Here is a 27,773-nt window from a genome sequence, read left to right on the forward strand (position 1 = left end):
GGACCTCTTTTCAGCAGGAGGTATATGTTACTTATAACAAATTGAATTTCTGCACCTCGTTACCCCATGATAGAATAGGTAGATTGTTTCACTTACCACTCTGAGAAACATAAAATCAACCAAAGAGAAAGGGGGTACCTTCCCAGGGCATGAGTGCACGTTCCCCTTTGGGAGGGGGAACCTTGTCAATATGTAAATAAAATGTTCCTCCATCACCATGGCAGTCAGTTTTGTCCATGAAGCACAAATGAATCGATGAGGTGGAAACGCTGGTGCCCCATGAATAAATAAGTAGTAGGAAAGACAAGATGACAATATAAGTCTCTTTCGCAGTCTGCTGTTACATGGCCAGTTTGGATGAGCTATTACACAGATGCCTTGTCCCTGTGCCTGTGTGCTCCAGGATTTGGTCCTCTTTGCATACAGAACATGGAGAAGTGAATATTTAGACATACGTGCAGGCTTGCTAGACCATTAACCTGAATAATGGCCAAAAGGTTCTGTAGTTACTGCTGCCTGACTTCTAAAAAACATATATAGGTGATGATCAGTATAGAGTGTCATCTGTGGAGATTTGGAGATGCCTTGAAGTCTGTAGTCTGGTACAAAGTTGTGTAGAGTAGTTGATTTCAGCTGGTGTTGAAATTTATGATAATCAAGTTATATTGACTTCCTGTTATATTAAACTGACTCCCTTATGCCATTTTGGAAATTGAGTACAACATATAAGTTATTGGAGACTGGAATGTTGTTCCTCATGCTGGGAAAAGCCAGGAGAAGATGGATTGCTTAAATAACTGGGAAGGTATTAAACTTGCAATGTCTTTGTGTGGTCCCCTGGAGCTGCACTTATTTTCCAGCCTTGAAGAAATCTGAACAAATGTCTAGGGATAAAAGTGGGGTTTCAAGATGGTGTTGGCAGGAAGTAGTAAGTAACATGTAAGATAAATCCATGGACCCAGAGTGCCCAATATTTTGTTTCCTATGGCTGGATGCAAACTACCACATGAGGTTTTACGAATGGGCCAGTTTCTAACTAGTTTGTCTATCTAGTCTTAGTGATTGCTTGTTAATAAGAAAAAATCTTTGACTTCAGAATTCCTAAGTGATATGTTAGTTCACAATGTAATATTCTCATAATGTATTTTTTTTGTGAATAAGCTTGTTAGGAGCGTGGTCTTGTTTTTCCAAATCTGTGTCAACCTTTGTGGGTGCACATAGTGAATTCAGTATTCCACAGGTTTTGATGCTACACCGTAATGCTTTGGGCTTTTACTCTGTTGCCTTTTTTTTTCTTAAAAAAAAAAAAAAAATTAACAAAATCTATCCCTTAATAAACTACTCCATAGTGTAAAGATACTAAGTATGACTTTGTGTTGCCCAGCCTCTATTGCGTACCGTGAAATTCTTTGATTTCTTTGTTTGATGTTTCTTTCAGAAGGAATCAAGGTGCATTGCACAGTCACGCGTGTGAAGTGATGAGACTGTTGAATTACTAACAACTTTCTCAAGCTTCAAATCTTCTCTTGGTGAACAGTGTTTCTTTTAGATGTCTTACGTGAACCACGCTCTACCTTCTTAACATTAAATACCATTTCAAACTATCTTAATCAAACATACTTTGCACTGTATTATTGCATAATATGAAACATGCAGTCTGCTGGTTTGTAGTTCTCCTTCAATATAAGTGCAGCCAGTACAGACTTTCTATATGTCTAGGTATCTGCATGCCAAATATCAAGAAAACCAGCTTGATTTCTTTGTTTGAATAAAGGAAAAGCAATGTCTCTGTTATCAGAGGCAAGCTGAGTGATAGCTTTATTTATATTCTGGTCTATCAGTTCATCTCCATGAATGACCAATTATTATTCATCTATCCAAATACCAGTTATTTCATAAATCCTGCTGGAGAGCACAGCAGTGGAACTGAAGAGCTGTCATGGAGCTCTGCCAATAAAGTCACCGATGCAGTTACAATATATCTGCGCATAATTTAATCCCCTTATTGCAGTTGTTGAAGGCATGCATTCCAGTTCTCTCACATTTAAAATACTTTAATTAAGGATGATATGCCTTGTCTCTTGCATATATTCAGAGCTCAAAAGAGATGCTGTTTTTAATGTATTCAGAGGTTTTAATTAGACCCTTCATAGTGTGCAGTCAGAGCCAGATTTTGTCTTCAGAGACCTTCAATTTTTATGACCTAAGGTATTTATTTTACGTAGTCATTATGCTAACAGGTGCTGAAATTCTGGGATCTCCTGGTTCTTCAAGATTTCTGTTAATAGTTTTCTGGCCACACTTGCTTTCGCAAAGTGTATCTGTTACAGAAAGTGATTTCTCAGTTTGCCTTTACGATCAGACCCCAGGCACCCTCCACTGGGTATTTGCTTCCTCCTTTTCACTGGCTGAAAGTGAAGTATTGGTAATAGCTCAGTTAACTGACCAGTGAAATCATCTTCTGCTTGTGCTTTGTAGGAAAGGTAATTTCGTAACTTTGAAAATGCCCTTCTGGGTAAGTCCCAACAGGCATGGCAAAGACTGTAATGGTAATAAAGAGTGAAATGCTGATGTTTTGAAATACTTTCAGCATTTGAAATAAGTCAAATAATTTCACCCTGGGACAAACAGGCAAAACATACTGGTTAGTTTGCCATGATGATTTTTCAGCATTTTCTCTCCATTCACATTCCAAATACTTTTTGAACTGTTACCAGGCAATAGTATTGATAATATTAGTCAAACTGCATTTTGCTTCCTTAAGAGAGGCTAACATTTTGTCCTCTTAAACTATGTACAAGCAAAAACAAAGAACACCCTTGGCTTCATAGGAGGCATTGCACGTCATATCGTAAAGCTGTCCAGGCACATCTACCATTCTGACAACTGAAACTTGCCATAGAAAGTTTTGCACTTGTTTCTTATGAGTCCGAAGAAGTATGAATGAGAAAATGATCCTAATATTTTCTTTCATATATCCTCTGCCATAGCAACTTTTTCCTGTGTAGTCTGTGGGGAAAAAAACACTTTCATATTCCCAGTGGTGGAAGAAGTGGAAACATCAGTGTTCTATTTGCAGAGGGTCTTCTGTTGTCTCAGAACTGAATATGCTGCACTCTGCTATTGCTATGGTGAGGTACGATATAGCACTATTCAAACATACAGTACCAGGAAGCAAACTGAGCAACTAATTGTGAGCAACTCATCATTGTGAATTAGAAGTCCATGTTTGGGTACCATTTTTTTCAAATCCGGAAGATTAAATGCATTTTGGTATGAAAGAAGTGTCAGAAATAAAAAGCAGAAGGGCTGCCTTATCAAAGAAGAAAAGTTAGGTTAAGAAAAAGAATCTTATAAGAAAGAAACCTTCATGGCACTGCAACATTATGAAAATTGACCTGGAAATAGTCAAATAGTTCATAAGCAACCCACAGTCTTGTTAGATTAGGTAGTACTTACAGTGGAAAAGATTGAAAGAAAATAACTGGGAAAATATATTTCTCACCAAAAGTTATTGATTTAAAACCTAAATTATTCAATATGAATAGGCCAATCAGCAATCTCAAAGATATATGGGCCTTAATCTACTGAAAATTACAGCAAGATGAACTGTTTTTTCTGTAGGATGAGAATTTGGCCTAAGAGGAGCTAGCCCGTTGTTCAAAACTCAATATTTTAGCTCTGTAAAGGCTAAACATTTGGGCTTAGTTCTACATATCGGACACATTATGTGCCGCTACATGTGGACTAAGAAGTAAAAATTCAAACGTTCTATTTAATGACAAAAAGTAAAGTTACAAAAAGAACAGCTGGCGAATGCAGGAGACAACTTGTCAAACTTAATCATATTTTTTAGTGAAGTAGACCTCTCATTACTGTTATTTATCATGACCTGGTGTTTCTGAAGGAATATACTGTAATACTTTGCAACACAACTGCAGATGTTTTTATCAGTATTCACTTAATGAGATTTAATGGGACAGTACCTTTCTCTTAGCTTTGAGCTGCTCGTGATATTTGTTGGATGTGTCGCCTGGTATTTCTCCTCCCCAGAGGGTAATTCCCACTATGGAATAAGTGATGCCCATGACAAGCAGTGGGAAGCAGTAGACCAGCACAATCACAATGACATGATACCTGCAATGAAAAAGCATTGAGCTGAGCAGTGCTTCTAGAGGGAGCTATACCAACAGGACGGGTGGCTGGAAGCGAAGAGTGCTACTGTAACACAAAGCATGTTTTATATTGACTGGCTAGTCCTTGGGGTGTTTTTACTGTCTTTTTGAAAGTTTTCAATTGCACTGCAAATTTGTTTATGTTTTAATGCATGTGCTATATGGGGTTTCTAGTTCTGGTTCTGAACTTGCAGCAGCATAAATTAAGAATGACTCTCTATAATGACTGGAGAATAAGGTATGTTTGTCCATAGCTACCTGAATTGATTTAATTGTTGCACAGCCAAGTGTCCTAAGGGTGAGCTAGGTGTTTTAAGGTCTAGCCTGGACCATAAATGAAACAGGAAAATAAGTATTTAAATGATATATTATACAAAGGCCCTAATAAGTGTCCTGTGTTACCCGATGCACTTCATATGGCAGATCTGTTCCACATAGGCAACTTAAATCTGTTGTCTGTATGCAACATAGTCATTGCTGCTGACACAAGCACTGGAGAGAAAAAACATAACGTATTTTGTCTCCTGTTAGTTCCTGGATAAATACCGTCTTGAGATCAAATCCCAGTGAATGATCAGTGAAGAATCCCCAGCTGTCCTGAGTTAACTTAGTGCCCTAAAGAGACATATCTGTGAATGGCTCCTGAAGTGATAAAATTATACATAATCAGGGCCTCTTTCACCTGCCTGAAAGAGAGCAAAAGGTTAAATTTCATGCTGGATGGTTACACAGGCTTTCAGCCTTGAACACGAAGTTCATCTTAAATGCCGATGAAGACATGAAAGGGCAGATAATGTTTCTATGGCTAGGTAACCACTTATTCCTAATTCTGCCAGAGGGACAAATAGTATATATCAAATTTAGTTTACTGTTATTCTACACTTTCAGAAACTGGAACCAGTTATAGGTTTTATGATTTCCTTATTTTATCTGATATCTGAGATGAGTAATTGTGATAGCGTAACAGTATAAAGTGGGAAAATCCAGTACTCTCATTAAGAAATCCAGACAAAAAAATCTCATTAGGACAAATGAGGCTGGAAATACTTGTTTTCCTGGTTAGGGTGAAAAGGAAGCTAGCTTTGAATTACATGTTCTGTCTCCATTTCAGACCATCTCTGTGTGTGTAGTAGTAGCCATCTAAAGTGAAATGATTGTAAACATGCAGCAAGGCATGGAGAACACTCAGAAGTGGAAAAGAATAAATGTGTTCACTTATCACTTAAAATGATCTGTCTTCCTAGCTTAGAAAATTTGCTCAACATTTCTCAAGGATAAATGCTATTAGTTATACTGCACGTAGAATATCTGCATGATACTCTACAGCTTTTGCCAAGTCCATTGCAAGAGCAGACACCACCATGTACAAGTTTAAAAGAACAAAAATCTTACGTAAAGTGCTGTTTTGGACCACCCGGCCATGCTACATAGCAAAGAGTTCTCCCGGGCATCACCTTGGTTATGGAGTATAGGCACTGCGGAAAGGCCAGCAGGAAAGCCAAAATCCATATGCTCCCAATGACCACCTTGGTAGCAGTTGCGGAGAGCCTTGGTTTCAAGGGATCAATAATGGCCATGTACCTGTAAAAGAAACCAAAAACCTGTGCATAAGAAACCTGCGGAGATTAAGGCGTATCTAGAATCAGCTGAATTTTAGGACTGGGAGAAGGATAAAAGCAGAATTATTTGTTTTCGTGGAGTTCTGATGGCATTGTGCTCTTTGGGCGGTTCAGCCCCCATGCAAGCAGTGCTGGAAGAAAAAGAACGTTCATTAAATATTATTTTAAAGCTGGGAGACATGCAGTTAACCAGATGTATGCCAGTAGACCAACTATTTCTCAAAGAATTAGTTAATCCTCTTACTGCACAACCTGATTGAAAAGCAACAATACAGCTGGATCCCCTGTTTCTCCGCTACATAATACCAGGTTTATCTCTAATTAAAAAATTAACAGCCAAGCTGTCAGGATTATTAGTCATCTGTCCAAAAGCTACAGGAACCTGATAAATCCTCACGCCTTTATTTCAGTAGACACAGACTGATGTTGGATCGTCTGCCAAAAAACCCCAGACCTGCCACTGGTTCATACAGAGATTGGGAGAGGAGCCATATGAGCTTTTCCTCAGGCAATTTAGAGGCGATAAAAGCACCAAGAGAAATAGATGCATAAAGCACAAAAACATCTCATTTGCTTTCTCAGTTCCTGTGTTCTCAGGTAGGACAGAGTTCTTCTTGCTGCCCCTGTAATTGTGTTGGCAATCTATGTATGCTGATAACTTTAGAAAACTTTAAAAAGCTTAAGTACTTACAATTAGAAATTTTAGGAAAAATTAACATCAGGAAGGCATTAAGACAGAGAGTAAAAGAAAATCAAGTATTGTTGTCTGTCTTTTGATCTCTGTTACAGATGCAAGAAAAAAGGTAGACAGAAATGTTGTATTTTATAGACTCCATATTGCACACTTCATGCGTTTTTCACATTTTAATTAGCACAGCTGCTGCTTTTATTTCTGGGCTAAACCTTGAATTAACGTATTTTCCACCAACTTCCCTGATCACACTACTTTATTTCATTTAACAATGACCAAATAATGACTTGCAAAACCACTAATCACATTAATTAAATAGGAACATTATTCGAAATGTCTTCTGCTGTTAGAGGGAATGCTGATAAGTATCAGCCAGAATCACATTTAAAGAAATTTTTGTACTTCCATAAAACCAGGGAGATATGGACTATATGTATGTCCATATTGTGTTACCAGTGTAGCATACTGAATACATAACTGTGTGTTAGTCTGGCATCCTAACATTTTCCAAAACAACACAAGGAAATGGTTTTACAATTAATATTTTCCTTCAGATCCAGAGAGTTCCCAACGTACATTAAAAAATCCTTTTATTTGTGATTGAAACACAGTGCTGTTTGTGAGTTAATGTAGAAGCTAGTGGATCAGCAATTTAAATCAAGAAATTTCTATGTGAGTATTCAATGTATCTGTGCTTATTCAGGAAACCAAACATCTGCCCTTCTGGAGCCATTGGTAGCACTGACGTTCTACATTGCATTTCCCAAACCATGGCTTTTCTGAAATCAGAATTAGAATAGTCATGTTTTAGAACGTCCTCAGGAATAACCTGGGCAAGTCAAAAGGAAACGAACAAAATTAAAAACATATTTTTTGTTGTTTTGTTTGTTTTAAGATTTTCAATTTCATATTATGAAAAAAACCTGAAGCAGATAGAAAACTGGGATGAATATGAAAACCAGCTTGAATGTTTTACTAATTAGAGTTTTCCAAACTTCTAGGAGTATGTCTGGATCAGTTTCAACAGTTTGTCATCTCTCACAGGGATTAGTACTAATTCTGCAAGGAGCAAACTCATCGCTAAAGAATAATTGTGGCCCATACACTTTCACCGTTTTTCACAGTACGTGTGTCCAATAATCTGATCACCTTTCACAAGATTAATGGAGGATATCAGTGATTTCCTAAAAGTCCAATTTGTTTCCATTGTAGGTCTTCAGTCTGGTAACTGCCCCTTGTCCCTACTTGATTCAGCTTTTAAACACAGTTGGAAAGTCAAACCATGAGAACGCTTCTTATACTGTTAGTTGACCGCTTGGGTCTGTTCTTTCAAATCCAGGTGAGATTTGAATTGAGATCCATTAAAATCAGTGGATAAGCTGCCATTGATTTGAATCAATCCTTTTTTTCATGAATAACTTCTATTCTGCTACATTTAGAATAGCAGCACTCATTTAAAATGAAAGAAGGTGCAAAATCCTAATTGTTACAGTACACACCTTGGTTCTAGGCAGACTTGCCCAAGATTTTTAGGTACAGACACTAGCTGCAAGACAAAAATAAAAGTATTCATAAGATAATGCTCCTGATAAGAATTTGTGCAAATAATCTTCTGCATCTGTGTTTACCTGCTATGGGAAACAAATTTCATTCACGATATTTCTACTTTTTGAAAATGTTGTAATTGAGAGATGAGCAATTATGGAATAGATATGTGTTTTAGCAAAAATAACGCTGTTTATAGCTAACCATCAAATATGTGATAAATCCAGCATCTGCCACCATAGTTGTACTCAGCATCTAGTAGACATGATAACTGTGCTCAGACCTTAAAATGTCTAAATGTTCTCAGAAACAGAGAGTGATGTAAACCAACTTCACTTCTGAATCATCAATTTCCCTATCTAGAATTGCAAGCCTATACCTTTTGCATTGTTTTTACTGCACTTATATATTTTTCCCACAAGGTAATGAGTTCCCCTCTCCTTTACCTGCCTCTTTTGTTTTGTTTTTGGGGCGGGATGGTGTTCAGCTAAATTGATGTTTTTGCTATTGTACGCTGACTATGAAATAGCATTATTTGAGTGCTGGATGTCTTGTCCTGAGAGAGCAGCAGATCTCATGAAAATATACATCAGCTGCATTGTTGCCCTCTACCCCCATGTTCTCCAAAGAGTAAATACAGCTTGATAATGAAGATAGATTTGTAGTCATGAGTCCAGTCTTTCAAATTGAGCTAGCTTTAGTGTGGGCTGCCAGATGCTGTCCAAAATGCTTGATTAACTTTACCTTAGTAGGTGACAACCCATAAACAAATTATCATTTTTATATGCTTGTGGGACTCGTAAGGCATCTCCTAGCTTGGAATCATTCCTTTCAATTGCTAGTTTTCTTTACGTTGCACATTTATATTATTTTATATGTTATTGTCAGATTTCTATTACATTCACCTTATTCTTATGCCCAGTTGTATTATTCCCAATAGGTACTAGCAATAATTCTCTTTGGCTAAGATAAAATTCTGTTGTTAAATGTCCCTGTCTGGTGACTGCCCTTTGAAGACGTGGATTGTTTGTGTGAAATGACTCATACAGCTGTACTGATGGAAGTTTTAACTATTGGCTGAGTGAGGTAAGTCAAAGGACAAAGATCAGATGAAAAGCAGGCTATTGTTGAAATCGGAGCGATAAACCAACAGCCTAGCTTTTGCACAAGATAGATTACAAAAACATAGCAGGCAGTCATTCTAATAAACAAGATGGGGAGAAGGTGGAGGACCCTTGACTATTCCCTCGATAATGCTTTTGTGCAGAAAGGACTTGGGTGACCAGAGAGTATTAACAGCTCTCTACTACTGAGCCTTTGATAACAAAGCTAATTTATTCTTATTTGCTAGTACACTAACAATTACAATGAAATATCTGACTTGTTCCCTAAGTGGCTTTTCTTAGAAATGAAATTGCTTAATTAGCAGAGTGATATATTGCTTTATAGCTGCAGTTGTTACGTTCACTCAAATTTATCATATAAATTTGGTAGCATTTTCCTAGAGAAGTCGTCACTGCCGTAATTAAGGATAGTGGAAAAGGTGGAATGACTTTCAGTTGCAGGTTAAAAACCACCTCCATAGTTGAGCTGTCTCTGGATGTTAATCTCTGTCGCCAAAAGAAGTCAAGAAGAGAACTGAGTCCTTCCTGCACTGTTAGCTGGCATTTGCAAAGGAGACTTAGCCACTCCTGACTATAATTTTGTTTGCTGGAAATGTTATCTAGTCACTGCTGGTACCTAAGGGTGGTAAGTTATTTCTCTGTCTCTTTAGCCTCAACCTGAAGGAGCAGTAGCTAATTTTTCCATTGGCACTTGCCTTTGATCCCTGTCCATTTTGGCCAGAGAATGAAAGCTTCTACTAGCACAGGCTAGAGGTTCCATGCTTAGGTCTCACTCAGAAAATCGATGAGGTGAGGAGGCTAAGTATAGGATAATGTGGATATATGATGCAGGATATTGACCCCATTACCCACAGCTGACAACTGTCTGTAATCTTTCATGATGTAGCTCTGTAATTAAGGCTCTGTTTGGTATCCTTAGATGTATTTTGTATGGCAAAGTGCAAGTTACGAGTGATGGCAGCAGACAAGCCGAGTTGCACACTGAATGGTGCTGAACATGGTGTAGAAAAAAGAGGATTGTGTGAGTAGATCAGGAATGAAAGGAATAATGATGAGATACAGGATCTGGAGCAAAAACAAAGGAACTGACACAGGGGAACAGTTTGCTGAATGCAAAAATAGGAATAGAAGCGGAACGAGAAAATGAGTAACTAATAGGAGGAGAAGCGAAGAAAGGAGCATTTTAGAGTAATAGCAGATAGAAATTGGGTTGAGAGAGAAGAGAATAAGAAAGGAGACTGGAGTGATGTAAAGTCAAAATACATATGAGAAAAATCAGCCCAAGTGGACCAGAGATTCCCAGGTAAGTAAAACTGGTAGAAAAGCATGTTTTGATGGTAGTGTTCTGTGGTGGCAAGCATTTTTGCCTTGGCAGGTGTATGGGAGAGAACTCCCAAAGAGTTGTTGTGGTCACCCAAATATCAGCTGCATGCAAGGGGAAGAGATGGACTTCTCTGATGCCCCAGTGTCATGTATCTTAATGACTGTTCTGCTTCTCCACTGTTCTTTCAAGTGGCCTAAACTTGTGCAGTCCTTCTGAAAGCAGTGAGCGCTGAGGCCCCTCATAGGTTCATCATGTTCTGTGGAATTTCTACACATACCTTCGACCTCCTCACACCTCTTTCTCTAAGGACACCAAAAGATGGTAGGCGTTTGATCTGAAGGAGGATTTATAATGGCTACAAGCAACTGAAGATCTGTTGCACCACTGAAAAGCACTTCGTAGCCACAAACACGTTACTCAGTGGGTTGCTATGCCCATCTACTGTTCAGTCACTCACCAGGCTGGAGCAATGGGACCTCCTGCCAAGCAAAGGGCACTGAACTCTCCCTGAGATAGTCTGATTTCAGGATTGGACTTCTAATGCTTTTTGACTCCAGCGGGAGCTGCTGATAATGCCACAGATAGCTTGTTCTGCACAATAAAGCAGTCTTGGTGAATCTGAAGTACATATCAACTGAAAATAATTATCTCACTGTGCTCACTTATTACAACAAGCAAAAACCATTATTACCCCACCCAACATAAACACTACCACCTGAAAGATAATTATAAGACGGAATATGCACATTTAGAAGCTTAGGGATGTAAATATGTGCAGGTAGAGACTCAAGCCAACACTTCTTGCAAGAATGTGGATTACTGAACATCTGCACCAGGTTCTATGTATTGCCTGAAAGCAGTTTTAGGTAGCACTTTAATTTCATCACTAGACACATGACTTAGTCTGTGGTGATCATGCTATATTTCACTGTCATTGCTTTTCTTCCAGCTTTGGCTTGTGTTCATCTTTGTCCCTCATTAATGACTACACAAGTCAGCAAGAGTCTTTCCATCTAACTTAATCCAAAATCAGTCAGGCTGCAAGATATAATGGCTGGTGCCTCACGGTGTGCTTGCTCCAACGCTCTTTTTCTTCCAGACTGTTTTCTTATCTGCTGGGGTCAGAATAGATACAGTTTCCTTCAGAACTGCTCAGGTTGGCTGGAGTCTACAATTTACTGTTTGGTATTTGTTTCTTGGGTTCATCAAATCAAGAAAATCTGTTTTCTCTGAAATGAGGATAGAGACAGTCTTCATTTGACTAACACTGATAAACTCTTTAAGACAGTAGTTATAATGACAGCATAATCATGTAGCTCTCTTTGTTAGTTTGCAAAACATAAGAGACAAATAGCTGGTAAGTACTGTAAGCACTTCTGAAGTTTGTGTATTATGGTCCTGACAGTAGAAAAGATGAAAAAAAATCCTAGTTTATCTTTTTGTAAAACGCCATACACTGACTAATACATGAAGGAAAATCTTCCCTCTTTAACACATTATTTAGAAAATTGTAGCAAAAATACATAAGATGTTTTTAAAACAAAATGTTTAAAATTGGACCCTACAAATGCCCATCTGCAGACACAGTTGGAACCCTTTAATCATCCTAAGTGATTTGTTTCGCCTGTTTACATCATGTTTATAAACTCAAATGGGGAAAAAAGTAATCAATTCGACCCCAAATTGTGACAGGAGATTGGGACTTGACAAAGGAAGAGATTGAGAGAAAATCATAACACTCGCATGTAAGTGGCTCGTCAGTGGCAGCCAGAGCGCACTCCCTTCGTCAATGCACATGTGCTGTTATGCTCGTAAAACAGAAGCTGGTTTTGAAACTTTATCTCCTACCATTATATTTGGAATTAACTGATAATTAAGAAACTTAGGTAGGGAAATGATTATTCCTATGATGATGATTGAGTCCTTGCTCTTATTTAAAACATCATTGTGGAAAATCCTACAAAAGGTTTCTGTAAGGTGGAGACAGTAGACTAACGGGAATGGAATGTACTGTGGTATTTTACAGGCTTTTTTTGCATTATGCAAACCACGTATTTAACTTTTGCATTCTAGTGGTGTCTATTCATTTATTTAGACTGACTTTCTCTGCAGGAAGAGTGGCTGTGAGCATTTCTGTCTCCGACTCTTGAATAAGGCTGGTTTTGGTGGCCAGAAGGATCTACAGTGAGCAATGTCATTGTTACATAGACATCACCTTAAAACTAATAGCATAAAGGAAGAGTGTATGGTAGCATGATAGCTAAACAAATATATTCTACATTTAAGAGATGAGTGGGCAATATCCCAGAGGGAAAACTTGGCCTTGATTCTCCCAGAGGCGCATGTGCTGCCCTTGGTGAACGGCTGTCGTGCTTTGAGCAGGAGGTGACATGGCAGTTTTGCTGAAATCAGGACTAGTGTCTAACGCCTTGCTTTTGTATACCTCTTAACAGAAACCTTAAAACAGGAATACAGAAATTCTTCGGTATAGATGAGTTCTCATCAACAGTGCAATGCTTGTCTGCTTGAGGAGCATTTTGGCAACTGGCAATGGGCTAGAATTTTATAAGTATATAATTAATTTTACACAATGTATTCTATACCTATGCAAATTTATAGGAAAGGTCTTCTATTTCTCCTGTTCTTTAAATACGAGCTACCTGGGCTATCAGGGACCAATATTAATGCAAAACCAGCTCTGTCTGCACAGACTACAACCCACTCTGTTATTGGCTACATTTCTGACCCTGCCATCTGCATGGCTTCCTTCTTGTTTCTCCAGTCATTTTGAAATGATTTTATTTTACGTAAACCCAAATATGTCAATGACACAAATTTCTCCCCTGGCTGGTAAACCAGTCAGAAATATATGCATATAGGCAATAATATTCAAGAGGGGGAAAAAAAAAACCCTGAAAAACAAAAAAAACCCAACCCTTGACTACCTTTGAAAAGTACTGCAGGCAACATTAAATAGTAAACCACAGATACATCTTTCAATAGTTTTCATTAAGCTATAATTAAGGGCACTGAGAAAAGGTGTTTAAGGCTAAGACTGTATAAATGGAACTTCTCATTTGAATGGATGGTTCGAACTAGTCAGATGTTTCTTCCTGTCTGGAACAAGGACACTTAGGGCTAGTCACTGTGGTAAATGTTGCTTATACTCCTCAAGATATTTGCCTATCAACCTCGTTTTTTTTTTCACTGCATCTTTTGAAATCAGCTTGTTAAATAGAATATTTACTTAATGCAAAATAAAGAGGGAAAAATAGCTGTTATGCCTATATTTATTCCCAAACTGACTTAGTATGTTATCAGTAACATAACCCTGACGTGAATTTTGACCAAAACCCAAAAAGATTCTTTTTGCCTGATCATTATGAGTTGGTAGCATAGCAAGAAATGGATTATTTTTCCTATGTCTCTGGCAGTCTGAATCTCATAGCCATTGCATCAGGATATTCTGCAGAAACTATTTCACCTATTTTCTCAGAAAGAAAGGAAGAGAATTGTCAAATCCAAAAAACCATTTTAGGCCCCCAAGTCATTAAGAGTCCTTTATGTTTCACCTCTTGATTTTTGAACTCTTAATACTCTCCTGTTCAAATTTTCTCTCCAATTCAGAGGAGTGATATTTTTTAGAGGGCAGCCTAGATACTGGAATCCGGAAATCTGATGTGCTTCACCTTAAGATATCAATTGGGGAACACAGAGAAATGAGGAAGGGATTTTCTATTTGAATGCTATAGTTTGACAGCTATGGAAGATGACAACTATGGCAAAGTAAGAATATTAATAATAATGATGATTTTAAAGGCATATCTTGCATTTTTCCTGTCATTATATGCAGTGACCAAGGCTGATTCGTGAAGCCACGGTTATGAAGTCATCCATAAATATGGAAAAAAGCTGTATTGAACTTTAGTTTGGTAGGGCAGGTGGTGTTTTGTGTAGTTATGTGACACCAGAGGTGTCCAGTCATCAGTGCAAGTTGTCTATTCTTTTGCATGGAAACCATTTACTTGGAGGTAAGAGAGTTTGAGGGAAGGGGAGTGAGAGAAAGACCAAAGGCTGCAGGTGTGTCTGGGTGAGCTCTGTGCAGGGGGCAGCTGGCTGGGGATGCAGGTTTCCTGCTCGCCATCGCTTCAACCTCCTCTATTCAACCATGAACCAAGCACAAAACAGTTAGTTCCAAGCACACATACAAGAATATAAGTACCAGTATACATCTTGGTGTGCATCTTTTGCTGACACCACTACAATATGAACACAAAATACGGTCATGCCCTGTGCGCTCCTTATCATAATGTGTTAGACATATTTGAGATCACTTTTTCACATACCCATTTCCCTGCACTTCAGTATTTCTGAACACAGAGGACATGTAACAGATACTTAACTTCCAATTGAGATAATAATCATCTCCAATTGAGGTAAACATCAAAGATGGTTGTGTATAGTTTGCAGGAGTATCAGTTTAAAATGTTTATGTTACATAAGTCCTTGACCAATTTGTCCCAGGAATACGAACTCACGCAAAGACAGATACCAAAATGTATTCTACTGGAAAGATAATACATTAGTCCATGTGCCACCTGCCTACTTCAGAATTTCAGTAACAGATTCATTCATAGGCCTTGTGGTACTACTTTGTGACAATAATAATTGCTCTTACAGCGTGCACTTGAAGAGAGTGAAGAGCCTAAGTGCTATTTTGAGGATGCAAGTGTGTACACATGATGAATTTAGGTTTCATTTGATAAATTGAATCGTGTTTATGCCTTGTAACTGTCTTCTCTTATAAGCCTGTATCATATTACTTATGCTGGAGTCTAATGAGTGTGTAGAGGGATTAATAACACCCATCAGTAACTGAACAATGTTGAAGAAAAATAGTATATGTATAGTATAGTATAGTATGTGCTTCTGTAGACAAATTAGAAGCCTAAGAAATCAGGTGGGAAACTAGAATGACAAATTTTGTATTAAGGTATTAGTGTAATAGGCATACTAGGAACTAGGTAGGAGGAATGTAACACTAATACTAAGGTTCATAAAAAAGGAGATTGTGCAAGAGGAGGAATAAAACTAAATGTTAAATACAGTTTAAAATCAAGTCATGAAGGACAAGTGTATTCATGAATCATACGGAATTTTATGGTTTGAAATTCCAAGCGTGACTCTGAAAAAATAAAATTCAGGATTATACACTCAGGTAATTCACAATAACAACGGTGGCATGCCAAAAGAAATTAGAAGGGCTGTGATAGCAGTTAATGCAATAATAATAGAAGATATCAGTGACTTCTGTGCAGACATAAAATATAATCTTGGTCAACATTAATGACAGCTCTATGGAGTGTCTACATGGAGAAGCCGAAAGTAAACACGGGGCACTTGAGTTGGTCCTGAACAGTGTTTATGGTCAAGCTTAGAGGTTTTTATTCTTTGAATAGCGTCTAGAGTATGGCTTATTTTAACATCTCAGCAGAAACAATAAAAGCCCTAAAAAGCTGCTCTAGTACTGTTTCATTTGAAAAGGAAGAACTGTAAAAACTTGAGGAAGCTTATTAAAAAGAAATGAGAAGGGCAACCAAAAGCCAACAGAGACTGCTAATAACAAGAATCAATCATATTCTGAAACATGGAGATCATCTAATTATCTAATATTCTGTTAGTGAAGGTTAATTTGATCTTGAGTCTGGTGTTCAGCAGGGTGTAAGGGTGTTGGGAAAGAGAAATCTAGGCCCGTGGATCTTGGATTCTGATTCTCATCCTTTTGCATATTGTCTGATTATTTGAATTTTCAAGCAAATTTTTAAAAATATCCATCCTGATGTCACCATCTTATCCATGTCAACAATATGATGCTGTGTAGTCATACTTCAGTGAGTCTAGGGTACCAGAGGTGAGAGTGCTAATATACCTATCTTTTAGTGCTAATTTTAATAGCCTTATTCCTTCTAAAATTAGAGTCACAGACTCAGTTCTGTGCAATAAATACAAATAGGAAGTTTCATATCAGCTCTGTTGGACTAGACTAACATAGAATAAATGTATCTCTATCTGCCTGTAGGTCAAAACAAAGAGAATTTCAGTCTATCAGAAGAACCAAAAAAGGGGGGAAAGATGAAGTTATTATTGAAATCGTATGAGACTTTGGGACATGATGAAGTCTTAAGTTTTAAAAATGGTGATTTACTTCAAAAATCTTGATTTGAAGTTAATTATTGGACTTCCATTTTTCGTGGCTCACTGAGGCAGCAAATTGTAACAGCTCCAGAATTTACTTCAACACAACATATGAGGAAAGCTTTGTGATTTAAAAAAGTGCGTGAAAGTGGAATTCTCTTTAACATTGGACTTTATTTTGTAATTCATCTATTACAATACCTTTGACTCTGCAAGTAGCTGACTGAAAAATGGGCTGGGATTTTTGCAGTATAGGGCCACAATAGATGGGATTAGGTCAAATCTGTCATTTTTCCTAATAATTTGTTAAAAAAAGTTACATGATTCTTTCGATGCTATTATGTTGACCCATGTTGAGCAGCAGTGAGCTTTGTAGGCTGTTTTGCAGTAATGCAGAATGTTGGTGTATCATAAATGTAATTTAATCTACATGTGTGTGAAATATTGGCATATATGTGTCATTCTTTTAAATTACTTTTGTATATGAAGATATCTAGTACATATGTAATAGCACATCAAAGAGCGAAAGTTTGCTTGCATACCAAGAAGACAATAAATGGGAAGGTGTGAACTCGGTCAGTAACTACTCACCTTCACTGTTAGAATACCTTGTTTAATTCTGGAGCAGTTGCTTTTACAAAGAGTTAGACCTTTTGAAATGAGGATGCCATTATGGGATTGCTGAGAGAACAATAACTGGAAAGTCATACTGTAGATATGCTAATAACAGGAAAAATGCATAAAAATATACTCTACTGAAGGCATGTTATTTTATATTGCTGCATCTCCCAACTTCCACTTTAACCGTCACATATCTGAAGATAATTTCTAGGCCCACACACAGAACTGGTTGTATAATGAGATGATCTTGGAATTGGTAATTAATTACCAGCATGCATGACCCACCTCTTTTGCATGCTAAGAACTAGCAGGAAGGGACAGGGGGTCTTTAACATGCCCAAGAGCTGTACCACAGCCAGTAGGCACAGATGGAGTTAAGACACATGACCTTTTAGAATCATGCACTGGCCAGTGGAAAGGGCATATTGGCTCCAGAACTATCCCCTATTCACTCTATTTTGGGCTGGTTTAAAAGTTTATCCCCATAAGGTAGCTAAAGGAACTGTTGCACTGGAAACAACCTAACTGTGGTACTGTGCAGCCTGAGCTGCCGAAGAATGAATAAAAGAGTGCCTGTGAAGCGGTGCAGTGTAAAATCTTTGCTGCTTCTGCTACCTGAGCTGGCTTGGTTAAAGCTGCCTGTGGCATCTCTGCAGTAGATCACAAACAGCCTGTCAGAAAAGAAGCAGAAGGCAGGGGAAAAAGACCAACAGGAAAGGATGCTCATAAGTGTGAATAAACCCACATAAATTTAAGTCTCTGTTCAATGACCAGGTGGTCACACAGCAATCTTGGGTACTTTAATCCTCAGGCCCAGATCAGCACACCCCACTGCAAGAACTCGCCACTTCACAGAAACCTCTGTCAGTCCAGTAACTTCACAGTGCACACAACTTACACAATGTGGCCTGTAGAATCGCATGTGAAAGGCAACAGGTACTGCCCGCGGCCTCTGATCACAGTGACTCATTCATACTCTGCGAACATTTGGGTGTTCTAAAATGATCAGTGGAGCATATCACAACATACTTTTTAGTGAGCCCCCTGACCTTTCAGTATTTTGGGATGTTAACAATTTCTACTGGAAAATCATCTGATACAATCTCATCATTTCAGTTCTCTGAGCAGCTTTATCCCAATTTCTAGCTTTTTAAAAAATTATTTTTAAATCAACATGACTGTGTAATATTGAGTTTACTGGGTCAAAACTAAAGCAGAGTGTCCCATCTGAAATACTGGCTGAACTCTCACAGAAGGCAAATAGAAATCGAAGTTTTAAGAACTGTCCACTCAGCCCCTCTGTGCGCTGGAACAGGGCAGTCTGTACATCCAAGGATGTTCCCTTGGGATTCGTTTTGACCCTCAGTTTTCCTCTTGACTCTGCAGAAGTGTTCTGCAGAGGTGGCCAGGAAATGGTTAAAAGTACTGAATGCATCAGGTGGGATTTGGTATGAAAGGAAAAGGAACAGCAGGATGAATAGGGAAGGAGGGATGAAGTGCTTTTCTGTTGGTTTTACCTGATGCTCCTTGGTACCCCAGAGAGCTCACCGAAGCACGGCTGTGGCACCGTTCACTGTGCTCCCCCCGAGGGAAGATGTTGATTTGTTGTTGGAGGCAAGCGAGCTTGGAAGATGTGGTGGGGTGGGAAGTGTTATTTCTTCAGGGGATTTTCAGACAAGAAATAGATCAGAGTGAATAACTATAGTAATTGACTCACTTCTGAGCACCAGTGTCTCACATTGCTAAACCAAGGAAAGCATTTCCAATATATTTCAACCCGACCATTGCACTTCAGTTAGTGTGGAGCAGAGCTATTCTTTACTCCCTCTGGAAATTCACCCTTTAGATTCCCAAGAAACTATATTCACCTTCATTTCCAGTTTCCTAGTGTAATTTTATGAACTTTCAAGGTACTAAGTACTAAATCTCTATGGATGTTTTGTCAGAAAAATGAAAAAAACGTAGAGCATCTTAGTAACCCCTTGGCTAATGACACGATCAGCTGCAGTAATAACAGTTAAATCCTCAGCATCAGCTAAAACCCTTTTATCTTTCTGAAAACCTCCAGCTAGGTGAGAATTTCAAGCTAAACCCAAATTGACAATTGAAGAAATCTTTGCCTGGTTAAAGGTAGTATCACTGGTTTTACACTACCTCTTACTACACACCTTATTAATGGGAGGTTAACAGCTGGGAACAAGGAAAATGTACTGATTTCCTCCTGTCTTCACCGATCCCCAGAGCAGAGAGGTAGAAGAGTTGCTAGGATTCTCATTTTCTCTTTCATTTTTAGCTTTATGGAACAGAAATGCATCTGGTTGAGAATGCCACCTAAAATTTGCAATTAGGAAGGCCAAAAGAAAAGCATTATTATGAACTTGCCCACAGCACATACAAAGGTACAATGATATGTTTTCCAGTCTTTGCACTTGGAAAGGAGAAATAACATTTCAGAAGGTGGACTGAAACTTACAAAATCTTAACTACATCACTGCTGCAGTTCTGCCAATTCAATTCAGACAAGATGCATAACATGATCTGAATACATAGAAAGGAGTTTTGTGAGTTATTTCAGTGCATTGCTAAAAGCAATAAAAGATCTGAAGTATAAAGCAATCTGTTTATCTGAATGAAAATTCAGGAATTTATTTGCTTTCTAAAGCACATGGTAAGTTATCTCTCCAGAACAGCAAATGTGAAAATGATCATAAAGAAAGGAACATTTCTTAGGGAATACTTACAGCACCTTTTCAGAAAAATGGTCTATCAGAGCATCTCTGTTGGAAATCTGACAGCTACAGCTCCTCTTTACTCTATGGAGAACACAGCTGTTCTATTCCATTATTGTCAAGAGCACAAAAATAAAGTTTATCACTGTCCTGTTTTCTTTCACAGCCACAATGGCTTGTTTTGCTGCCAGTAATTGAAAAAAATCAAGCACTTTTTTTACCAGACCTCTGGATAAGCACAGATGGCAACATAAATAGTCTCATTAGTTAAAATCAGGAGGAACCAAGCAGCTCATGGCTGTCTGTGAGAAGAGCAATTAAAAACAGAGTTTCAAGTGATTTCTGAGGAGGCAAATGCCTCTGCCAGCTGCAGAAATACAAAGAGGAGGGAAATTTGAAATCCTCTCCCTTCACACACAATCTCTACAACTCCTTATCTCGATGAATTACATGACATTGACTGAGGGACAGATACTGTTTTCACAGGTGGGAAAGCAAAACAGAGAGAGAGAGGAAGTGTTTGTTTTAAAAGAAAGCAAGAGAGTAAAAGCAATGAAAAGCTGAAGGAGAAAGACCAAAGATGGAGAAAAACAGTATGTTAGGGAGAGATCTTAAAGAAGTACAGAGGAGCACAGTTGTTGAACTATTGACGACTCTGCCACTCATCACTTAACGATTGTTATCTCTGTATTTTTATTTCAGCAGAGAATCTTATCTCAATCTCTCACCCCTAACTTTTCCTCTTTTCTCACCTGTCCACAGCTATCGCTGTCATGGAGTAGATGCTGGCGAAGACAGCTGTGATTGGGAAGAAGTTGTGGAAGCGACAGTAAGCCTCTCCAAAGTACCATTCGCTGTGCAGTGCGTAGATGAAGTTGATGAGGGTATTGAAAGCAGCCATGGAGGCATCAGAGAAGGCCAGGTTCACCAAGAAGTAATTGGTCACGGTCCTCATGCGCTTGTGAGCCAGGATAATCCAGATGACAATGAGATTTCCAAAAACGGCGACTGCCACCACACCACCATAAGCCAGAGACCACAGGGCAATGCGCCAAGAGGGTTGCACAAACTGATTGGAGAAGTTGGCTGCTGAGGATGCTACAGGGGGAGAAACATTTCCAGCTTGTGCTCCTAATGCCTGTCCCCAGAGATCGCCCACTGCAGCCTGGCTCCTGTTCCACCTGCTGCTCATGCTCATGTTCCAGCTGGCTGTGGGGACAGAAGTCATCTTGGATGTTCCTCTCCTCTCTTCCAGGAATGATGTGCCCTCCCACCTCCCTCTCCCAACCCTCCAAAATCCCCACCAACAGATAAGAAAAGGAAAGAAAGAAAGAAAAAAGGAAGTGAGGCAGCACAGCAGGTACGGGGAAGGAGAGATCTGTCAGAAAAAGCTTTGGCTATGGTGTTCAAACTGTTAGAATTGCTGTACCAGTCGAGTCAGGAGAGCTACCTCTGAGTGGAACAGCATCCCATTCTTTCTCTGTACGGCCACCTCTTGCTTTTGCTGAAGCAGAAGGGGACTGGAAGCCAAGGCACATTTTATAGGCTTGTGAGTTCTCAGCATCACAAAGGGAGTGGAGCAACAAGCTCCGTTGACTGGTAAGATAACACCTCCTTCTTTCTCCCTCCCTCCCTCCCTCCCTCTCCTTTTATTTCATTCATTGCCAGCAGCAGGCACTTTCAGGAGCTCTGGAGAGTGCTGTGGGGAAAATGAATTCTCATCTCGGTTTTGTTGAGAGATTTGTTTTACATTGCCTTTCTTTAAGATTCATTATTGTGCCTCCTTTTTAAATAGTCTTTTTGCCCTACCTTTGCAGGGCTAATTAAGTGTCTTAGTTGAACATCCTGAGACTGCTTTTTATTAAAGGTATTTCCAGATTAATTTATGAATTTATCCCAGATGAATTCAAATCTGCGTTCTTGCTGCTGTCTTTTCATTTAGTACATGCTTTCTTTTTACCCATCCTTCTAACTATAGATTTAGAATAGTGACCTTTTTCCGATAAAGAAATACATTCTACTGTTCCCTAATTTCGCTGTTCAATCTGTAATATGTAATTGACATCAAGAAACATAAAATTAAAATGTGACTATCTTGTTCTTACAGCACTAACTTTGGTGCCTATAAAGCCATTTGCATGTTCAGCAGACACTGATTTTTTTTGTTGAAACACAGTGCAGCCGTAAACATAAATGTCCTTAAATATGGGTAAAATGGTAAGGGGTTGTTTTCTTTGTATCTTTGAATTTTTTTTAGTTCTTTTTACTTTTTGCATTTATTCCACACTTAGTACTATTATTATTTTGAACAAACAATATTTTTATATGCAGCGATTTCAATACTGGTAGAAAAGTGTAAATGAGCAAATTTAACACCTGATGTTTTCTAGTTTTCTTGTCAATACATTAACAACAGCTGGCACTGGGAATGCATGCTTTGTGCAAGGGCTGATTGCAAGAGACTTTAACAAACTTTTGTTATTCAATAGGCTGCAGTCTTTAGAGAGAAAATGTATTTTAGTGCTGATCTGCTCCATGCTTCAGCAGTTCAGATCTGCTAGTTGTCATCAGCAGAGATTTCAACTGTATCACAGCGGTGGGAGCTGTACAATACCCCTATCAGCAATGACACTTCCTACATTTTTTAAACAAAAGCTTCATACAAAAGTCAAATATTCCTGTGTGTGCTTCCTCCCTGCTGTATTTACCTTTAATTGTCAGGACTTCACTGCAGTTTTCATTTGAATGACTGCAATTGTTGCCATTTCTGTATGCCTCTCAGGTCTGACCAGCTGATGTGATCATAAGCAGCAGCTCTACTGAGCACCACCCTTTGCTACAGCATGTCTAAAACCTGCCCATACGCTGGAGCTTCTCATCACAGGAAAACCACTGGTTTTAATCCCACAGTTCTGTGTTGAGAGTCTCACATCTTCCGCCTGCATAATGTTTCACCCTTTCCCTGGAGCTGAGTCTGAAGGAGGGAGTAGAAGTTCACACATTGTTTCCCCAATGAGCTTTGTGCTGTGTTCTCAAGAGACCCCATAGTGACTTTGGGAAGGCAGTGAAGAATAAGTAGTTGAGTATTTCAGGTGCATTCTCCTGGTAAAATCAGTGGGTGCTGGATGGAGGGTTAGTAGCTAGGACTTCTTGTATCATATTGTCCAAAATAGGCTAGTGAGATAGACTGAGAGAATACCATACCTGGGCAAAGAAATCTGACTTGTAATAAATGATCTAAAACCAGGCAAAATCCAAGAAAGAAGTTGATTTAACTATGGTAAAGAAAATCTCTGTGAGTCTGGGTGTTGAAAGTATTAAAAAAATGGTTCCCAAATGAGTGAGGAATACTGGACTGACTAGTTATAGCATAAACTTTGATGCTTAACTCTTGACTCCAGAAAATTCACTCAAGATTTTCATATGGCTATGAGTCAGAAAGCAAAGCCCCATGCCATATACCTTTCCACCTTTATACCAAAACTAGGAGCTCCAGACTGTATCCTTTTACTAAGCTGATGTGTTTTCCACATTCTCACACCAGCATCCCGAGTCCTTGTGTCCCACGTGCTTCTATTGCTTCCAGCCAGCTCTCCCAACCTCAGCTCTCTTACTCCTTTTCCTCAGTTTCCTCCGACACAGAGACCTTACTACTTGCACACAGTACTGCTGGGTGTGCAGCAGAGTGCAAACATATAGGAACACCATACCCTATAGCACCTGCCATAACTTCCCCTCTATAGAAACAAAAAAGGATCCGTGTTTGAACTATTCACTCTGCATATTTCATGGAGTCATGTTCTGACCTTGTGTGCAAATTCCAGCACTGCAAACTATGAGCTGTATTTTGACTTTGAGAGCAGGAGTCTGATTTCTTGATCCTCATTTCTGACAGGAATGAAGCTGGTTCTAGCTCTCTGTCTTGGAAAATTGCTTGCAATTGCATACCGTATGTTCTGGAGAGACCATCCCCTTATGCATTTCCCTAACCCTCTACAGTGCCCCCAGGGGAAATTGTTCTCATACATTCCTAGTCACAGTGTGCAAAGTTAGTAGAAGTCAACACCCCATTACTCAAGCAAAGTTATCAGTAAATTGAGTCCTTGAGACCTACTTTAAACAAAAATCGGGAAGCTTTTTGTATTCTGTTTTTGTAAAATGTCAGCCAGGCCACCAACACAGTATGAGAACAAAAGTGTCAGCTTTGCAGTGTAGAAATGGAAGCATCATAGATTCCTGCCTTCCTCTTCAGGAGTGCCCTGAGGAAATATTCTACTCCTGCAAGGGAACTTTTTATACACTGTGCTCTTTCCCATCCCCTCTCATCCACACACGAGGAGAAGAAAAACACTACTGTATCATTAGTATGGTTCCATAATGGACAGCCTGGATTTTTCATTAGTCACTTGCTCAGTAAGCTGGATGTTATCTGTTGTGTTGTGGCAGGTATGCAAACCTGGCAGAAGAGGTGGCTGAGTACCTGGAGCTGTGCTGTTTGAGGAAATTGAGCACTGAACAGCACAGGGCAGATGTTGGGCAACTGGATCAGCCTTCCACAGGAAATATTTGCTGTTCCTTTTGGAGATGACTGTAAAAATTTGCTAGAAAAAAATCCTCTGAGCACAAGCTTTCGTTCTTATTAAAACACTAGAGGAGTAGCCTGGTACAATCAATTGGTGCAAAATCAAGTTCACGAACATCCAAAAGACCACAGCAAAGAAATTGGTTGACCTGCCCTTTAGCACCTGTCTTGCTATTATTTTATTTAACTAATTAAGGAAAGATGTTAGGCAGCCAGTAATGGGCTCTTGCATGGGGAGGGAATTCACCTGGACAGTAAAGTCGACCGTGCTTCTCTATTAAAATTTGTGTTGATTATGCATGTGCTGATTGAATTTTGGTCAGCTGAAGGACACCAGCATTCAGTTTCTCAAATAATGTCCACACCAACTTTGGCGAAAACATTTGTGTTGGTAACTTCTGTGTACCAAAACCTACCTGACTGTGGTGAAACTTACACAAAGGAGCAGTAGAAAAGACAAAGATATGGGTTTTTTTTTCCTCAGGCTTTTCTAGAAAAATAATGTAGAGAGTAACTGTTCTTGTATTTTCTTCTAAAACTGCTACAGGTATGTGATTTCTTATGCTTTTGCCCATTCCAGCTTATGCATATTCACAGTGGGAATGTTTCATTGTCCTCTAGGTAAGACTTTACTCAGTTTTAGAGTGACTACTTTCTGGTCATCTACTGTTTACTATTTTCTTTTGCCATTCTGCTGATAGCTACTTTGTGCTTGTACAGTCAGCTGTGGTTAAACTTGCAGCTATTAGCATTTCCCCATTCCCAGCTTCAGAGAAGTACTTAGAAATGTGAAAGAGATACCCAAAGTGTGATCAGGGAAGTATCTGTGATTGTTTATCTTTTTTCCTTTGTGTTACATAGCTTGACGGTATTTTTTACAGCTCCAGAAAACCTTTCCTACTGAGCCCAGAGTGGACGGTAAGATCTTGACTTAGCGTCTTGAGTACAAAGTAGATTTGGAAATTATTCCGTTCTTTGCTATTTATGAGATATGACTTAGTCCTCTACAGGTCTTCTGGTATACTCTGAAATCAATCTTCCACTAAATTCATCTGTGCACTATGGGAAAGAGCCAGAGAATATCAGCAGTAGTGGACCTGTAGGGATTTGTAGCAAAATAGCAGCCTGAGCAGCACATGTATATAGTGTGAGTGCTAACTGCATCCCTGTTCACCACAGCAGTTCTGTGTCACAAGACCTGCCCTCTGTGTTTCCTTTCTTTTGTATGTAACACTGAGGGGATTGCTAAGGTTGCTTTTGGTTTTGGATTTGGCTGCTTGATTAGGCTTAGCCTAATGGCCTCATTCCCTGCCTCTTTCCTCTAGCCCCAAGCTGGAAGAGATGATCCTTCAGCAGCAGCTTTGCTGCTCCAAACTTTTTCTTCAACTTTAATATCTCCTGTTCTTCAGTCAGTCATACAAAGCTCTAGCTATGACAGGAGAATTTTTGCAATTTAAGGACGTTCAACAGTGTCCTATTTATTACGGCTGCTTGTTAGCATTGTGCTGCTGTCATGACAATGCCAGACTACCTGGATTATGAACAGTTTGCTTTTATATTTGTAGCGTAAAACACAGTTGGAAAACTCAGCTTGAACTTGTTTTCCGATTATTACTTGTGAATGCAAGTGTCTTCTTCCTGGCACCAACTGAAAATGACTCAGTAGGATATCAGGCAACTTCACAAGCATGTGAGTAAGGATGTTGCAGCAAAGGGTTAGGCCAGACCCAGAAGTATTGTCTGTGGATCTTTGTCATAGCTAGAGGGGGCCAGTAAGTTAGGAACAGTCAGAGCCAAAGAACTAATTAGAGACAAGTTTTCTTCTGGAATGAGATGCTGAGGTACAACTTTGCTGAAAATACTCTTAGAATAAAGTACAACTCTGCAGGTCTATGGGTAAATTATGGGAGATTAACTAACACTAAATAGAAATAAATATTATTCTGAATTATAGATAATATTCAAAATCATTTCACATGAGAAAACTTTTATTATTTTTTGCTGAAGAAAGAACCAGCAGGATTTCTTCAGCCATTGAGAGTTTGATCTTCTGACCCTCCTGAAATGCTAAAAGGTTTCCATTGTTACCAGCATAGCTCAGCCCTCTGTTTTTCAGCTGCTGCACATAGGACATGACTAATGGGGCTGAACAGCTGGTACAGTGAGATTCTTGTGTCAAAATGTAATTTGTAGGGCATAGTTGTTTTGTGAAAAACAGTTCTTATTCATTTGCTTTCCTGGTCAGCTAGGTCTTGCAGAGGAAAAGATGTGCTAGAAAGTCCAATGCTAGCAATTTTTTTGAAAAAAAAAAAATTAAGTGGTCTGATTCAAGTGGTTCTTCTACCTGACAGCAGTATAGCTGGAGAGGAGGTAAAGGCAGAGTGAAACAGTATGTAATATATTAATAATAAACTTTTGCTTGGACTATTGTGATTAGTCTTCTTTCCTCCTTCCCCTCTACTCTGCCCTGGTGAGACCACACCTGGAATATTGTGTCCAGTTGTGGCCCCTCAGTTCCAGCAGGACAGGGAACTGCTGGAGAGAGTCCAGCGCAGGGCAGCAAAGATGCTGAAGGGAGTGGAGCATCTCCCGTGTGAGGAAAGGCTGAGGGAGGTGGGGCTCTTGAAGTTGGAGAAGAGGAGACTGAGGGGTGACCTCATTAATGTTTACAGATATATAAAGGGTGAGTGTCAGGAGGATGGAGCCAGGCTTTTCTCAGTGACAACCAATGACAGGACAAGGGGTAATGGGTTCAAACTGGAACACGGGAGGTTCCACTTAAATTTGAGAAGAAACTTCTTCTTGGTGAGGGTGATAGACACTGGCCCAGGCTGCCCAGGGGGGTTGTGGAGTCTCTGCACACATTCAAAACTCGCCTGGACACCTTCCTGTGTAACCTTATCTGGGTGTTCCTGCTCTGGCGGGGGGATCGGACTGGATGAGCTTTTGAGGTCACTTCCAATCCCTGACATTCTGTGATTATTTTTTCCCTCTTTACATGCTGTGTTGCAGTCCCTGACACAAATTAGTGTGAAATCTTCACTGAATTATTTTTTTTTTCCTAATCACCACACATTCTTTATTTTCTCCAGTGGGAGACCAGTTATTTGCAATTGTAATTCCAGGCACCTCTGCCTTTTCATCTTTCTCCAACGGCACAATTTACTG

At 39.2% G+C, this 27,773-nt stretch overlaps 1 protein-coding gene across 1 annotated transcript in view; it reads right to left on the reverse strand.

The window, feature by feature from the left end:
* Positions 1-21,251, reverse strand: part of TACR3 (tachykinin receptor 3) — a gene marked incomplete at both ends in the record, with an annotated part of 29,671 nt that extends 8,420 nt beyond the window's left edge. Inside the window, 3 exons of the mRNA XM_080343787.1 lie at positions 3,987-4,137; positions 5,568-5,756; positions 20,776-21,251. Coding sequence (XP_080199913.1) covers positions 3,987-4,137; positions 5,568-5,756; positions 20,776-21,251 — 816 coding nt within the window. The remainder of the gene's footprint in view (positions 1-3,986; positions 4,138-5,567; positions 5,757-20,775) is intronic.
* Between the last annotated feature and the right edge of the window lie 6,522 nt (positions 21,252-27,773).

Source organism: Nesoenas mayeri (genome assembly GCF_963082525.1).
Source record: "Nesoenas mayeri genome assembly, chromosome: 4".
NCBI lineage: Eukaryota > Metazoa > Chordata > Aves > Columbiformes > Columbidae > Nesoenas > Nesoenas mayeri.